General features: G+C 52.8%; 1 protein-coding gene across 1 annotated transcript in view; it reads right to left on the bottom strand.

Moving 5' to 3' along the window:
* Window positions 1-18,170, bottom strand: part of TRAPPC12 (trafficking protein particle complex 12) — a 92,026-nt gene that overhangs the window by 11,895 nt on the left and 61,961 nt on the right. Inside the window, exons 7-8 of the mRNA XM_032430016.1 lie at window positions 6,938-7,010; window positions 3,820-3,893 (exon numbers count right to left, since the gene is read on the bottom strand). Coding sequence (XP_032285907.1) covers window positions 3,820-3,893; window positions 6,938-7,010 — 147 coding nt within the window. The remainder of the gene's footprint in view (window positions 1-3,819; window positions 3,894-6,937; window positions 7,011-18,170) is intronic.

Below are 18,170 nucleotides of genomic sequence, written 5' to 3'. Positions count from 1 at the left end.
GAGCGGCCCGGCCATCTCTGCGCCCCCTGCCGCCCCCCCCAGTGCCGGCCCGCAGGACGCGCGCGGCCGATGCTGAGTCATGTAAACCCTGTCCGTCCACAAGTAAGAGGTGGAACCTGTCACCTCTCTCGGGCGCGACCAAGTCACCTGGCAGAGGTGCCGGGGACACGGCTCTTGGCTTGTGTCAGGCCCCCCACAAACCCCGGCTCTCCGGAACAGCAGTGATCACTGTGACGTTCACTGGGCAGGCTCGGTGGTGGGTAGCGTGTTTTCCCCGCGTCACAGCACACGGCCACAAGACAGATGGCAGCAGACGCACTTGGTCACCCCCACAAGCACTTTATTCTTCCACTTTTTCAGTCTGATCCAAACTGGGGCTGGAGTTACTAGTGTGCTAATTGGAATGGTCTACAGAAAGACAGGTGACAAGTAAAATTCCAGTTTCGCAGGAAAAGAATGAAAAAACTCTCTCCAGTCTGGCACCTTCCAGGGAAGCTCGTTAAGACAAATTTTATTCAAGATGCAGTGCTCACAAGGAACCTGACAGCACACGCCTGTCCCTCCCCACGGCTTCACACTGTCACTGCCGCTCACGGCAGGGCTGTGCTGTTTGAGGGTTGTGTGTGCACGCATACGTGTGTTAACACGCACGAGTGTGTCAGCGTGGGAGACGTGTGGCCACGGGTGCAAGTGTGAGTGCAGGGAAGCACAAGTGTGAGAAAACAAGCAGGTAACGAGTGTGTGCACAAGTGTGAGCAAGTGTGCACATGCAAGTGTGAGAAAGCAAGCTGGTACATGAGTGTGTGCACAAGCGTGAAGAAGTGTGTGCATGCAAGTGTGAGAAAGCAAGTGGGTACATGGGTGTGTGCACAAGCGTGAGCAAGTGCCCACATGCAAGTGTGAGTGAGAAAGCAAGCGGGTACACGAGTGTGCACAAGCGTGAGCAAGTGTGTGCATGCAAGCACGAGTGTGAGAGCAAGCGGGTACATGAGTGTGCACAAGCGTGAGCTTGTGTGAGCAAGTGTATGCTGAGAGGCAGCTCTCGTGGGGGAGGCAGTGCCCCCCATGCTCGGTGGCTGGTGCAGGGCCCCACGGTGGCTGAGGCCCCAGCTGAGTGTGCACAGGGTGCCCCACGAGCTCCAGGGGGGAAGTCACCTGCTGTAATTCAACACCTGCCCGTTACTGCCGCTTTCAAGTGAACAAAAGGCAGGTCTGAAGTTCCTGTTAGCGCTCGAGTGTCACTGACACTTGTGCCCCAAATCTTGGCTCTGTGTCACTCCAGCTGGCGCTGTGGACAGCCAGGGCCAGGATGTGGAGGGCGGGGACATGCCCACTTCCACGGAATGCAGGCCCACGGAAGCCAACGTCACTGCCTCACAGCTCTGTTTCAGCGCCTGAGGCCAGGAGTCAGCTTTCCGAAGATAATTTGATATGAAAGGACAGCTTTCAGACACCAAGCAATGATCCCTGATGGAGTTATGCTGCCGTGGATCTGTGCAAACACGACGCTCCTGGGAGAATAAACCAGGGCAGATCCACCGGCGTGGAACGCACGTGGGAAAGCTGGCTTCCCGGTAGGAGGTCAGACCACGGAGGTGGAGGGACCGCCACCAGGCCAGCTGCGCTAGCGGGGCCTGCTCCTGCAGGGCCTGGACGGGAGATGGCCCGGGAGGCCTGTGGCCTCGGGGACGGGCTCCGGAATGTTTCGCGGAGACTATTTGCAAATGAAGCAGAGCGGAAGTGTGCACAGAGCTTCCCGAAACTGATTATCATTGCCTGACATGGTTTATTTGCTGGAAGTGGAGGGAAAGGAAAATGGCTCAAACGATCTTTTTTTTACATTTTTAAATTTTTATTTATTTATTTGAGAGCGAGCTAGTGAGAGAGAGCACGAGCAGGGGAGAGAGGGACAAGCAGGCTTCCCGTGGAGCAAGGAGCTGGACACGGGACTTGATCCCAGGACCCTGGGATCATGACCTGAGCCGGAGGCAGACGCTCAACCGTCTGAGCCACCCAGGCGCCCCTCAGATGAGCTCTTTTGAGAGTTTACGCCACTGCAGACCACACAGACTGGCTCTGGGAAAGGCCACGAGTGAGCTGCTTACAGGACAGGCCTATTTCTAGCTCAGTACTCACCCTTCTCCCTTTAGCAGCTACGCTGGTTTGGTGGCCACAAAACTGGATTTACAACTGTTTGCAGGCAGAGAGGGTTTGTGTGGACAACTGAAGCGGAAGAGGCTGGTTTACGTGGCTGTGTGGTCCCTCAGCTGATGCCTACGTGGGGCCAGGAGAGGGGGTCCCTGCGGCACAGTGAAGCAGTAGGTGCGGGTCGGCCAGCGTGGCGCCCCAGCACTACCACGGGTCTAAGGAAAGGGAGTGGCATTTAAAACGTGGGACTGGGCAAATGTCCCCGGCCACGGCACACCCGTCCCCGGGGCCCGACGGCACGTCCTGCTGGTATTTGGGACTGAAACGTACGAGTGGATTTCTTGTCATAAAAAAGTTAATATTTATTTCACTGTAATAGACACGTTACCGACAAGAACTGAGTGGCTGATGATATAACTCGCGGTCGGTCACGAGCTGCACACAAGGGCCGTGCACGCGCCCCACGTGGCCAGAGAACGCGCACGCACGTGCTCGCTCAGGCTTCCACTGCACAATGTTCCCTTTTTAACTCATGAAAATGGAAGATTAGTGGAAAATTCCAGTTAACCTGCATTCATCATAAAGTACTTTTGAAACAGTAACAGGCTCTGTCTCGGGTCCCGACCACGTAGGCAGAGAGCTTCCGTGGGGTGCTTGACGGTACTGTTACCACCATGGAACAACCAACAAGAGCACTTTTCTCCCATGATCTTCTATTAATGTGTCTGAGCGATGCAAATAAAAATCTACCAGTGGAACAGGTAACTTCCCTCCTGGGGAGTCTTAGCCCCATGATTCATGGAACGTCAGTCCTGTGAACGAACGATCTGCTCTTTCTTTGTCCAAGCCGTGGGCTTCCCATGCGGTGGCAGTGGCCCCAGTGCGGGAGGCTGGAGCGTGGGGCGGAGGGGACAGGGCCCCGGCTCCAGGGAGGGACCTGCTCACTGAGGGAACACACTCCCTCCTGCCCGCACACACACACCGGGGGCAAGACCACGAGGGATGGCACCACTCAGGCAGCCACCTGCTCAGAAACACCGGCTGCGCACACAGCAGGGAGAACGCCCTGAGCTCCTTCACGCCACACCGTCCTTCGCCCCGTGCGCGGAGGGGTGCTGCATGAACATCAGAGCCGGAGGGGCTTCAAAGACAGCTCTGAGCCTCTTCAGAGCCGGCGCCTGGGGCTCCGGGACATGAAGGGCGCTGCAGGGTCACCGTCTGCGCCCTCGTGTCCCACCCCTATAGGGGCCGCCTGCGCCCCCAGGGCAGGCTGCTCTAAAGCGGGTTCAGAGCACCCGTCCCCTCCCTGACCGAGTGGGCGCAGGGCTGTGCTGGGAATGCACGCCCGTAGCCAAGCCCTCCGCGCCGCACCCAGGGCACGAGCCTCCCACACGGGGCTGCGAGGGGCGGATGTGTAACACGGCTGTTGCACCGGGGCCAGCCATGGGACTCACCCCCCCACGACAAACCGCCTGCTCTGCTGTGCTGAAGATCAAGCTCAGGAATGACCCTGGGCTGACCTGAAGGGGTCTGGGGCTAAGCGATTCCCGCCGCAGCTCTCCCCGCGCCCCCCCTTGGGCTAAGCCTCCTGCTCACCGCGGGCACCTCCTCATCAGGGTCCCAGCTGCCCCGCGCAGCTTCTGCTGACACCCCCCTCCAGAACGGACGTACCTTCATCAGGAGCAGGCAGTTTGCCATGGAGCACATCACCCGGCCTAGTCGGGACCGCCACAGCTGAATGGAGGCTGCAAGAGAAGGGCAGCAGTGAGCGTGTGCGTGTCGGGGCCACGTCCCAGCCCTCGGCCACGGTCTTGTCACCGTGGCTGCTGAGCGCAGGGCATCAGGCCAGCGCTCTTGGCTCGGGGTGGAGAGTGGATGCAGAAGGCACACAGCAAAAGCAGGAGGCTAACGGGTCAGCTTCAGGGCCGACAGGAGACCACACAGCCCAGCCAGGGCCATGCTCACAGAGAACGAACACATGGGTCTGCCTGCGGTCGGGCCACTGTCCAGACACTGGACCCCTTTCCAGGTGACCTGTGGGAGGCGCTGCCCACCTGCCTGGGGGCGCAGTCCAGCCACAAGCCCCCGGCTGTGGGGCTGGCAGATGGCTGGCCCACCAGGGTGTCTGCACATCGAGCTCTGCGTCCTGGGATCGGCCTTCTCCAGGCCCCACTGCAGAACCTCTCAGATGGAAACTGTAACTACCACCCTGCCTTCCAGACTCTGTGAGCATCAGTGTGCGAAGGGCACAGAACTGCTGCCTAAAAGGCCAGGAGCACCCTCACATGGGAGGGAGGAGATCGGCAATGATGCAGAACCAAAGCCAGCTCCCCACGGGGTGTCTGCCCAGTGGTGGCGTGTGGTCACACACATGGCCCAGGAGGACGGCGGGAATGGGGGGGGACAGGGGAGCATGGTGGGAGTGGGGAGGACAGGGGAGCACAGTAGGACCAGGACGGGGAGGAAGGTGAGGGGGAGGAGGGCGGGGGTGGGGAGGCAGGTGGCCGGGGCACATTGGCCCGGTCAGATGGTTCAGCTGAGGGCTGGAGGCGTACGTGAACGACCATACTCCAGTGAGCCTGCCTCACCCCGAATCTGACTGTCGCACTGCTGCCAGGACCGATGGCCGATTGTGGGGTAACAACTGCCTAGAAATTATGCTTATTCTTAGACTACTTCAGAACACAATAAACTTAATTGCCAAAATTAAGAACTTAACTCACTTCGCCTTTCAGCAATTAAAAATACATTAGCTGCTTACAACATCATCTTTGTGAAAAGAAAAATTCTGAACAGTATCTTTTGTTAATGAACATAAAATATGGGCTGTCTCAGTGAACCGCAATTTATCTCCACAGACTTCTTTCAAGAGCTAAAATTCTTCCCCATTCACTTGAAATCTGTTTATCTGTTATGACCCTTAGGTCTCTCCGAACTGCTGAGATCTAGTAACTACCTGCTAATTCCCCTAAAACAGGCCGTCAGTGGGGAAAAGTGACCACGTGCAGACAATACCAGAGAATGGGATGTCGGAGGGTGAGCGACCTCTCTCCTTGCTAACCGGCCTGCAGCTGCACTGCTGGGAGGGACGTGCACGCACACGTCCACACACATGTACACGCACACACTGCTCGGAAGGACGTGTGCGCGCACGTACACACATACACACACTGCTGGGAAGGATGCGCGCACGCACGTACACACGTACACACTGCTGGGAGGGACATGCACGCGCACGTCCACACGTACACACATTGCTGGGAAGGATGTGCGCGCGCACGTCCACACGTACACACTGCTGGGAAGGATGCGCGCACGCACGTACACACGTACACACTGCTGGGAGGGACATGCACACGCACGTCCACACGTCCACACATTGCTGGGAAGGATGTGCGCGCGCACGTCCACACGTACACACTGCTGGGAAGGATGTGCGTGCGCACGTACACATACACACGTACACGCACACACTGCTGGGAAGGATGTGTGCGTGCACATAACACATACACACACATGTACGCACACGTACAAACACTGCTGGGAAGGATGTGTGCGTACACACACACACACACACACTCTCTCCTACACACCTGGTTGTCCTTTGGGATTTCTCAAAGGCTATATTTAAAGCATAAATGTAGCCCAGGGCTGTTGGCCCCAAAGGCAAACATCTCCTGCCCACGCTGTTCTCCCTTCTCATGCTCCTGAGTGCGGCCAGGCTCACCACACCCCCGGGGGCACCAGCACGGCTCTCCACCTGCAGTGTTCCCCTCCCCAGGCCACCTCGCCTGCTTTCGGCCCATCGTTCTTCCCCGAGCAGCTTCAGAGGAGGCCCACCGCTTGCCAGAGTAATGCATGCTGGCCAGTGGTCTGCAGAGCCCGCTCCAAGTCAGGCACACGGAGGTGGAAACTGCCCCTGGAGGTGAGACAGAGCGGGACCGACGCTCTGGGGAAAGGGAAGGACAGGCCCTGAGGAAGGAGTGGTAGGTGAGGGGCTTCTCAGGGAGGTGCCATTTGAGTTGGGTTTTGAAGCATAATTAGAAGTTCATCCCTAACGTTCTGAAGAAGTTGTGGCCAGCATGATCTCTCTTTTTTTTTTTTTAAGATTTTATTTATTTATTTGACAGAGAGAGAAACAGCTAGAGAGGGAACACAAGCAGGGGGAGTGGGAGAGGGAGAAGCAGGCTTCCCACTGAGCAGGGAGCCCGATGTGGGGCTCGATCCCAGGACCCTGGGATCATGACCTGAGCCGAAGGCAGACGCTTAATGACTGAGCCACCCAGGCACCCCGTGGCCAGCATGATCTCAAAATGTAATCAGCTCCCCGCAGCCCAGTGCTCAGCGTCAAGACTGAATTTGTCAGCCTGGCCTCGTCGGCTGTGTACAGGGCCCTCTTCCTCTCCTCTGCAGGATTGTAGGGCCTCACGCTCCCCCTGCCAAGTCTGTAATTCTGGTGGGCAACCCCCCCCAAGGACGCCCCTCCCAGGAAGGTCTGGGCTCCTCTCTGTCCCAGCACCTGCCTAGCGTGGAAGCCACACTGGTTTCTGGATTACTGGGTGTAGGCAGGTCCTCTGCACCCAACGGGGCTGCCTCTGGGCAGCCCTCACACCTACATTTGCTCTTCATGTATCAACAGTGCCAGGCCTGGTGCTTGGCTTCCCCAAACAGGAACAAGCAAATGAATGCATGCAAGAACCAATGCAAAGGATGAGACACAAGAAAACCTTTGGGGCCGAATCTTCTGACAACTCTCGATAATTATTTAATGAAAAGTCTGGCCACTGACCTTGTCTGTTCTCCTGTGTGATGCTGCTCATGCTTCCGTCTTCAGCTAAGCCTTGCTCCAAATTTGTTAGGATCTGCGGTAATTCCAAATAAGAACAACAAAATCATAAAAAATGAATTTGCTTCTAGACTTTGTCATAATATATCCTAAGAGGAGCAGATTTCTCTGTCTGAAAACCAATTTGTCAAGGAATGTTTCACACGGACACATTTTAAATATCGCCATTCACCACACAGGGAGGCATAGCGGAGGGGAAGCCGCTCCCTAGCCGATGGTGGAGATTGGGTTTATGATGCTCATAAAGCCCTCTGAGACATCAGACATAGGGTAGCTGTTTTCTCTTTTTAAGAAAAGCATCAAGTATGTTACACACGAGGATGACTATTCACTTCTGTGAAAAGATCAGTCTCATTCCTCCAGGGCACCAGGACGGGCGTGGCCTTTTTAAACGTATCAAATACTTTCTGAGCAACTGTCACTTTATATGGTTTCCACGGTTTGGGTCATAACTTTGGGTTGCTTCTTTTGTGGTTTGGCTTTTCTTGAAAAGAAAAAAGGCTGTTACCACTGGAATCTGGGTAGAGAATGTGTTTTTTGAGTGGCAGGATGAGGATAGCAAAGCTTGGAGAGTAAAGACTTTGCTGGGGAGAAAAAGTGTTAACTGAAGAAAGATTCTATTACAGCTCTGTCATTACTGCCTTCAGGGCATGGGCATGTGCTTTTGGGAAAAATCCTTTTGTTCATCAGATTGTCTTCCCAGTTAACATCTCCCTCAATGACCCACCCCGATGAAGAACTGGCTTTGGGTGTTCACACGCCTGGCCCCCGGGGACACAGCAAGGAGGCTGAGCTGGGCCTCTCCGCACCTGCAGGAGTCTCTCACTGACTCCTGACACGCTGGGGTCAAAGCCGGAACCGCAGAGGTTATCTAGTGGGGTCTAAACTGGGTCAAATGACATTTTTCAGCTAATCTGTCTTCTGATAAAGGATCATGAAAACAAACTGGGGCCAGGAAAGGAAGTCTTGACGGTGCTACTGATTTAACTAACCTCGGCTGGAATGGAGGGTGGACGGGAAAGGAGAAGGGGCAAGAACTGCTGAAGAAGAAGAGCAGGTGGCACGGCACCCTCCTGGTCACTGGGTGGGACGCAGGGGGAGGAGTGGGTGTCTAAGCAGAGGCAGGCCGTAGACACCGTTAGGGCAAGGTCACGGGTTGGCCTCACACCATGGCATCTCTGTGGGCTGCCGAGGACCCACCTCCAGGGCTACTGTATCTGCAGCCTGGGCTGAATCACAGGACGCCAGGAGTCCCGGGGCTGGAGCAGTGACTCGGGAGGGAGGTGGGGGGAGAGCCAGCAGGGGAAGGGGCAGGCTACTCTGGGGCGGCAACAGAAGAGGAGAAATGTCGCAGGAAAGAAAGTGGGAGCCCCCAACCCCTCTGATGCCGATATGCAGACGTCATACAGTCACAGTGCGCTCACCTCCAGAACGTTAGTTCTGTAAAGGAAAGTGATGCAAACACGGGCAACCAAAGCCCGAACTGTCTAGTCTGCAACTGTGGTAAGGTCCCATTTCCCTTCCCCATCCCTTCCATCCCTGACAAAATGACCGAGGCCCATGTCCAGGTCGGACGCTGGCAAGCACTCCTGGGTCTGCTCCCCACAACGAGCAAGGCAGGATGCACCGGCCTGGTCCACAAGGTGCACCCCATTTACACTCCTCCAGAAATCCTCTAAGTTCATGGACCCTGGAGCATACACATGACCTTGGCATCTAGTATTTTAAACTTCAGGTTCTGATTTTTATGCTTATGGTGTGACCCCAAACCCTGCACTTTGGTGAGCTTCAGGTGACACTCTGGGGACCGATGGCGTGGGGACCACAGTTTGTGGGAAAGCTCTGGGGAAGGAGCCTCGTACCTCTCCCTTTGGTGGGCTGTCACGGGCTGCAGGTGGCATGGGGTAGTTTTGGGGAATGGGTTTTATGCATGAAGCATCCTGTGTACAGACAACTGGTGGCTGGCCCTAATTCAAGGACCCAAAGACTAACAACCTACTTGAGTCCAGACTAAAGTGAGAGCACGTCTGCCCTAGAGGGGCTCAGATTTCCCTAGAAAGTCCTGGGACCTACCCATCCCCACCACCATCTCCTAGGGGAACTTTTGGAAAAGAGGCTTTCCAAAGTGAAAAGAGGTTTCTTGGAGCCGCTTCAAGCACTCAAGGAATATTAAACACTCGCATGGACCGGCACCACGCCAAGTCGCTTGTTCACACCCCGATCTAACCTGCACACAGCCCCGAGGTAGCTGGTGACACCCCGCATCTACAGGTGAGGAGCTCGGGACTTACGAACGCCAGTCACTCTGCCAGGAAGAGCCAGAGTTGCCCCTGGAAAGCGTTCCCGTCTGCCTGACTCCAGCCCCTCCCAACCACTGCCTAAGGACAGACAATGTCCTTCGGGGCTTCACACCTTGAAAGAATGTTCTCTTCTTCCCATGCAGATCACAGGAGAGACTACACAATGCCAAGATACACCAGCGAGGAATGCAGAATTCCAGACCTCCCCATTCCGCCGAGGCCCGCTTTCTGCTGGGTTATCATGCATGAGTCGGGGCTGGATCGTTTGCTAACTCCTGTGGACTTGTGGCTCACTTCTGCTGCATCAGATTTCATGCTACGTTGCAGCTGCTGAGGGAACGGCTCACATTCCCAAGTCCACGTCCTAAGATATGCAATGATGCAATCTGAAGTTTCTAAAGGTGTGAATTTCCACCATGAGTTAAGACAAATCTTGCAAAACTCCAATGCCAGGGACACTTGTGGGCTCCTGTGAGCGTACACTCTTGAACATGCACGGGGCCAGGAGCCTAAGCCTCTCCTGCCCTGATCCCCAACAACGGGGACGCTCCAGCCATCTCCTGCTTGTGCCCTCTGAGCACGCACAGCCCTGGGAGCCCGAGCACCAGCAGCAAAGGGCAGGGACGCCGGCCTGAGCCAGGAAGCAGGGGCCGTCTCCAATCTCTCAGTCACCTGTCTCCACTTGCCAATCACTCCCACCTTATCTGATTAGCCACAATCAATCTGCTCTCTGCTGGAGCGGCAGGGAAATGGGGCACCGGCGCCGTCTGGGTCAGGTGAGGCCTGGCAGCGGCCAGACGCCGTCGGCATGCTGATGGCCAGCCTCCTCGAGCACTTCCCCGAGAAGCTGGCTGGCAGGGGCTGACAATGGCTGTCCTTGGCTCCATTCTTAACTAAAAGATATTAACCCTTCCTGGAAACAAAGCGCACACCTCTGCCTTACTAGCCCTCGTCAGTAGAGAACCAACCACATCCACCCCACTTTTCCAGAAGGCACAAACACGTGTCTTCCCCCTGGCTTCTTCTGCTGGGGTGGGGCGGGTCTCCCTAAACTAGCACCTCTCTGACACGGTACCCTCTGCCAGGCTCACCTGGATTGTGGGAGGGACGGAGCTGAACTCAAAACCACGGCCAGTGTGTCTGTATCAGCAACTCACACCTCAAGCTACTCCGGCACCGTTATTTGTGGACTGGATCCACTTACGCAAGCAGGGCTGAAAATGTCAGTATTTCTACGCCCTGGGAGCACGGCAGATTCGTGTAAATCGAGGTACACGTCACTCTTCATTGCTACAATTACACCGAAGCAAACATTTACTACCTTACAGCAAAACCGGTGCCCCGGACCACTTGGTAAAGAGCACGGGTGACTTTATGCTGAAGCTGGGCCCGTGGCCGGATTCATGACCACGACCTAATCTCGGGCTCACTGGTCGGATGCGCAGAGTCTATAACCATCCTCTGGGGAGTCTTCCATGTTAGGGAAAACCTGCCTCCTCTGGGCCATGACTGGCTTACGGCCGCCGAGGACCACGCACTGCCCTGCTTACCGGGAGCCAGACCCGCCTCTGGCCTGCCTTCCGGTCCCCAGCTGCACCACCGGCTTACCTCTACCTCCCTTTTCCCTGCAGGCTCGTGCAGCTTTATTCAGTAGAAAAACACCTCATTATAAAATTAATATGTGCTAACATAAGACTGAGAAAACACAAAAGAACAAAATGGCCTATGTTCCTGTCACCCACACAGCTAACAAGATGCTGCAATTTCCCTTCAGTGGACATGATTCATTTCACTGAGGCCATGTTGCAACTATAATTCTGCAGGCTGGCTTCGAAAATTAGTATTAGGTCATAAATATTTCCCAGGTTACGGCTGCGGGACCAAGATAACCACTGAGAAACCATAGCAAGCCTTGACACCCCAGGTCCGGTGTCTCCGGGACACCCCAGGTCCGGTGCCCTCCTGTGGTTAAGGTGGCACAGAGTGGAATCAAGGGGAGAGCTCTATCTCGGCTGTCCCCCAAGAAGGTGGGTGACAGAGCTCCGAACTGCAGAGAGGACGCTGGCCCAACTGGGCTGAGGCCATGGGTGGCAGGTGGTTCCTCATCTACGCCCAGCTGCTCCTGGGCGCCTCCCACCGCTCACTGCGGCTGCACGGAAGGCTGGCTGTTCTCGTTTGGGAAATCCACGCGGGGCCTGGGCCTGCTCGCGGCAGCGGGCGGACAGCACAAACGCACTGTGCTCTGAGCAGCCTGCACTGCCCCTGCTGACTTTCTTCCCAAGGGACGGCGACCTCGCACGGCCCTGGCGCCCACGGTCACCCCTTCCCAGGCATTTCACTCTACAGCCACTGCTGACCTCCAGCCTGGAAAAACGACCTTGAAGACCAACCACAGACACTCCCCAAGCACTGAAAACACACAGGATAGAGAACTCTTCGGGGAATGCGGACGGAATTACTCTGCTTTCTTCGCAGAGATGAGGACTCCGGTTTTGTAGACTGTCCTTGAGGAAAGCATCTTAGACCAGCATCAAGGCTTCTGATCAGTCCGAGGCCACCACACTCTGACCTCCCGCCTGTCCCAGTCTGTGCTGAAGACGCGAGGGGGTGGCCTGGGGGTGGCCCGGCTCCAGGGCCACAGCCGGACACCATCGGGCCAAGCCATGTGCGTGAGGGCTGCGCTGAGCCCGTGCCCCGGAGCTCAACACCACCGACCCGGGTCAGGCAGGAGGCTGGGGGAAGGGGTGCAGGCTGAGGAAGCAGAACTGAGGGAGGGGGCAGGTGGAGGGCACCACCTGAGAAGATGCTACTTCGTGGTTTTGACTCCTTACCCACGAAGAGCCCTCCGCTCCCTGGGCCCACGGGGACCAAGCTCTGCAGAGCAAGGCCAGCAGGGGTCGCCACACAATGGCGATTTCGGGAGGGCCACTTTCCCAGGGTGGCAGGGAACACTGCACTCTGGGGGAGCAGAAGAGGCTGTAGTTTGACTCCACGGAGGAGCAGGGACCGGGTTTCTGGAACCGGGCGACCTGTTCTAGTCCAGGCCTCCCTGCCAGCTCACTGTCACAGCCTGGTGACTTAGTCCTGTGAGGCTCAGCCTCCACATCTGTACGATGGGGACACCATCACCTCGAGAGTTACTGTGAGCACTAAGGGGTGTAACGAGTGTAAAACACGCCGCACAGCATGTGTTCCAGTGTGAGTGCTGCTCACGTGTTGATGGCGACCCCCTGATCGTCATGGTCACTGTGGGTGGTCGACCTCTGGCACACCCGGGGCGAGGGGGGCTGAATGGCCCAGGAAAGAACACAGAGCATGCGGGGAACTGTGTTGGCCAATAGCCTCCAGTTTAAATCTTTCCTTGGGTTTCTCGTTTGTTGTGATGGACTCAAAAAACCAGCTTGCTGGTGTTGGGTGGAACCTCTGAGTCCTGTGGTCTAACCTGTGACCTCTCATTTGTGAGGGGAAAGCCGAGGACCACGGGCCATGCATGCCAAGAGCAGACTGCATGCAAGTAATCCAGCCACGGCGCTAACTTTAACCCACCAAGTCCATGCTGTCCCAAGAGTACTGTGCGGGCTTTTCCTATTTTTAGATTTTGTATGTCTTGAGTAAATACATTTCAGCATGAACACAGACTTCCTGCAATTTAATTCTGCACGACCATAACGTACTGACGAGTGGCTCAAACAGAACACGACGGGGAGAGACAAGCACGTGCCCAGGACGCCCAGGACGCTCGCAGAGGACGCGGCATGCTGTGCTCCCGTCCGTGCACGGCAGGAGCTCAGACACATCTCCCAGGACGCCCAGGAGGCTCGCAGAGGACGCGGCATGCTGTGCTCCCGTCCGTGCACGGCAGGAGCTCAGACACACACCTGGCAGAGGAGCGAGCCCAGACCGAGCCGCCCTGGCCCACAGCGGGGTCAGACACAGACCTCTCTTGAACTCCACATCACATGGAACAGCGGTGTATGCAACTGATGAATCACTGAGCTCTGCCTCTACAACTGATAATACACTATATGTTAATTCAACTGAATTAAAACAATAAATAAAGGTGTAGTCTTCCAAAAGAAAAGAAAAAGACAAACCTCTCCAGGCTCCGAAGTGCCTGGGGGGGCGAAGTCCGGCTGGAAGCAGCCTCGCTTCTGCGTGGAGCCAGCTCGGGAAGGGAAGGGATGCCTTCAGGGGCACCACGTGGCTGCCCAGAGGATGAGAGAGGACGCTCAAGGGTGGTGCTTATCTGCTGGGGTGATGGTGGGGGGACCTGAGGGGACTGCAGGCACCATCGTGCTGTCTCTCCCCTTCTCTCTTTGGCACCAACCAGTCATGGCCCACGGGGTTACCGCTCTTCGGAGGCAGGGCCAGGCTTTAAGCTGGCACGTAAAGGAACACATAGAAATTACACGTTGAAATTAGCCATGAACAACACCCTTTTGGCCAGAGACCAATACACTCTCTCTTCCAGGACCAACTGCTTGTCTTTCTTCCAGAATGAGAATCACCTGCCGTGTCATCAGTGAAGCACCAGGAGGACAGACTTCCATCCGGGTCACGCCATACAAGAGGCCATGGTGTCCGTGACGTGTGGTGGGGTGTTCACACGGTGAGGAGCAGGTGACACCGGGGAGACTCACGTCACACGCACGCACCGGAAACGGGTCCCTACACTATTTCTGTCTTGTCTCCCTCCGAGCCGTGTCAGCCTAAGAGAGATGCTCCCGTGGTGTGATGGTGTGAGACCTGGTTTCCCTCTCCCACCCACGCTGAGCGGTCAGCTGTCATCCCCTGGCCACCAGGGTCTGAGGAGGGAGCAGGTGCAACAGAGCACAGGCATGACCCCATCTCCAGGATCAGCCTGTGCGAGAGGGCACTTCAGACACAGGAAGACGTGCTCCTGCTGGACGGAGCAAAGACGCTGGGCAGGTGTGTGATTTGGAGCACGGACCCCAGAGCCAGACAACCTGGGTCAGATCACGTGATCACAGGCAAGTTAGTCAGCCTCTCTGTGCCTCAGTTCACTCAGCTGTAAACTGGTGTAACAGAACCCCTAGTTATAGGGTTTGTGTAAGGATTAAATGAGCTAATATTTGAAAAATGCTTAGGACCAGAGGCTGGTTCCTGGTGAACACGACATATTCAGTAGAAGGAGTACGAGTAGTCTAGAGCCGTGGTGGTGGAAGACCCGCCCTCACCTCCCACCGTGACCCCGCCTCCCGAGCTACGGAGCTCGATACTGAAGATATAGGCGGCCTGAGCGCCGGAAAACTGACCTGCAGAACTCCTGTCTGTCTCCGACCCTCAAGTCCCTGTAACACTAGGCATTTCCTCTCAGGTACATATGGACGCAGATCATCTGCGTACAGTGTAGAAAATCACTGACTTCACATTTCTCAGTAACAAGTTATGTGTTTCTTATTTCTGAATATAATTCTACCTTAACTGGGTTTCAGGGTTCAAGGAAAAAAGTGTTAGAATCTAAAAAAATGTTGGCTAACACAATTTCCCCGTCAACTCATCAGTGTGTAAGAAAGAAAATAGGTTTTCCGTTTGTCTCTGAAGTTCTAGAAACCAGAAGCTGGTACAAAGCTGGAGGGTGTAAGGTGCCCAGGACGCCTGCTCGTGCTTGAATGAGGTGCACTCTGTGCAGGGACGAGCCCACCTACCTCCCTGCTGCGAGTCCCGAGGACACTACCATCCTGGGAAACCTCCACAGAACCCCCATCAGGAGTAACTGGAAACAGAAAGGACGAGCTGGACGAATCTAATCTCATTTAAAAAGAGCGCTAACGTGCTGCTCCCAACCTCACCGCTTGTCATAGTTCGGAAAGCCCTCCACAGACACGGTGTCGCCCAACCCACAAAGCAGCACCGTGAGGCAGGCAGGAAAGGCACTGCACTTCCATCCTAAGGACGAGAAGTCTGGGAGGCGGGGGTGCACACAGCCTGGCGATGGGGAGACTCGATAGATCCCATATTTCCTCCAAATATCACTAAATGGAATGATTTGATCTTTTGTTGATGCAGCTTGGTGCCTTCCACATAACTGTTATTTCCCAACCAAGAACAATTCAGAAAGCACTTCCGAACCTTATCTGCCTTTGGAGACAGTATTATGAAGGACCGTTGTCATTATACAGTAGAATTTGCTTTGATTCTGGAACATTTTAAACCATTATCTCTTTAAATATTGTTCCAGTGCCTCTGTAAGACATGAGGCAGGTGCTTGTGGTATTTGCAGGATGTGAGAATGGTCTGCCACATTTAAGGGCATATGATTTTTACACAACAGAGTATTTCCCTGCTTTTAATCTACCAATAACACTAAAGAAGAGTTACATGCCAGCAAACTAGACAACCTAGATGAAGTGGGTAAATTCCTAAAACATATGCTCCTCCAAGACTGAATAAGGAAGAAATACTAGACCAATTACTAGTAATGAAATTGAATCAGTAATCAAAAAACTCCCAACAAACAAGTCTAGGATCAGATGGCTTCACAGGTGTACTTTGCCAAACATTTTAAAAAGAGTTAACACCTGTCCTTCTCAAGCGATTCCATAAAATTGAAGAGGAAGGAAAGCTTCCAAGCTCATCCTACGAGGCCAGAATTACTCTGATACCAAAATCAGACAAAGACACTAGGAAAACAATAAAAAATAAAGAAAATCTCAGGCCAACATCCCTGATGAACACAGATGCCAAATTCCTCAACAAAGTATTAGCAAACTGAATTCAGCTATACAATAAAAGGATCACATACCATGATCAAGTGGGATATAGTCCAGGGATGCAAGGATGGTTCAATATCCCCAAATCAATCAATATGATACACCACATTAACAAAATGAGGAATAAAAATCCTATGATATCCCCATAGATGCAGAAAAAGCATCTGACACAATGTCCATTTATGATAAAAACTCTCAATGAAGTGGATATAGAGGGAATATACCTCAACATGATGAAGGCCATATATGACAAGCCCATAGCTAACATACTCAATGCTAGAAGATTGAAAGCATTTCCCCTAAGAGCAGGAACAAGTTAAAGATGCCCACTCTTGCCACTTTTATTCAACCTATTATTGGAAGTCCCAGGTGCAGCAATCAGACAAGAAATAAAAGGCATCCAAATTAGAAAGGAAGTACAGATAATACTGTATACAGAAAACCCTAAAGCATCACCCCAAAACTATTAGACCCAATAAATGAATTAATTAAAGTTGCAGGATACAAAATCAATATACAGAAATCTGTTGCATTTGTATACAATAACAGACTATCAGAAAGAGAAATTAAGAAAATAATCCCATTTACAACTACATCAAAAAGAATAAAATATCTAGGAGTAAATTTAGCCAAGAAGGTGAAAGCCTTATACTCAGAGAACTGGAAGACAGTGATGAAAGAAACTGAAGACGATGCAAATAAATGGAAAGATATTCTGTGCTGAGGACCATAAGAGTGTTGTCAAAATACCCAAAGGAGTCTACAGATTCAATGCAATCCCTATCCAAACATAATGGCATTTCTCACAGAGCTAGAACAAACAACCCTACAATTTGTATGGAACCACAAAAGACCCTGAATAGCCAAAGCAATCCTGAGAAAGAACAAAGAACAGAACAAATCACAGTCCCTGATTTCAAACTATACTACAAGCTATAATAACCAAAACAGTATAGTACTGGCACAAAAACAGACACATAGATCAATGGAATAGAATAGAGAGCTGAGAAATAAACCCATATTTTATGGTTCATTAATTTATGACAAAGGACACAAGCATATGCAATGGGGAAAAGACAGTCTCTTCAATAAACGTCAGGAAAACTGGACAGCCACATGCAAAAGAATGAAACCGGACTACTTTCTTATACCAGACAGACAAATTAATTCAAAATGGATAAAGGCTTAAATATAAAACCTGAAACCATAAAACTCCTAGAATAAAACATAGGCAGTAAGCTCTCTGACACTGGTTTTAGTGATATTTTTTTGGCTCTGTCTCCTCAGGCAAGAACAACAACAAAAAGCAAAAATAAACAAATGGGACTATATCAAACTAAAATGCTTTTCCACAGCAAAGGAAATCAGCAACAAAATGAAAAGGCAACCTACTGAATAGAAGATATTTGCAGATGACATATCTGATATCCAAACTATATAAAGAGCTCAGAAAACTCAATATAGAAAAACCCAACCAGGTAGAGGGCCTGAATAGACAGTTTTCTAAAGAAGATATACAGATGGCCAGTGGGCACATAAAAGAGGCTCAACATCACTAACTATCATGGAAATGCAAATCAGAACCACAACGAGGTATTATCTCATACCTCTCAGAATGGCTAGTATCAAAGACAAGAAATGACAAGTGTTGGTGAGGGCGTGGAGAAAGGGGAGCGCTGTGCATCGCTGGAGGGAATATAAGCTGGTGCAGCTGCTCTGGAAAACAATATGGAGGTTCTTCAAAAAATTAAAAATAGAATTACTGTACAACCCAGCAAGTTTACTTCTGGGTATTTATCTGAGGAAAATGAAAACATGAATTCAAAAAGACATATGCCCCTCTATGTTCATTACAGGATGATTTACAAGAGTCAAGATATGGAAGCAACCTAAATATCCATCAATGACGACTGGATAAAAAAGATGTGGTGCATATATATGATGGAATATTACACTGCCGTAAAAAGAGTGAAATCTTGCCATTTGCGACAACATGGACGGCTTTGCAGGCTATTATGCTAAGTAAAGTAAGTCAAAGACAAATACTGTATGACTTGTAAGACTTCACCTACATGTGAAATCTAAACAATGAAATGAACAAAACAGAAACAGACTCAGAGACACAGAGAACAAACCGACGGT

Source organism: Phoca vitulina, unplaced genomic scaffold (assembly GCF_004348235.1).
Source record: "Phoca vitulina isolate PV1807 unplaced genomic scaffold, GSC_HSeal_1.0 scaffold42, whole genome shotgun sequence".
NCBI lineage: Eukaryota > Metazoa > Chordata > Mammalia > Carnivora > Phocidae > Phoca > Phoca vitulina.
The sequence above is the reverse complement of the archived record's forward strand: the minus strand, read 5'-3'. Positions and strand labels throughout refer to the sequence as shown.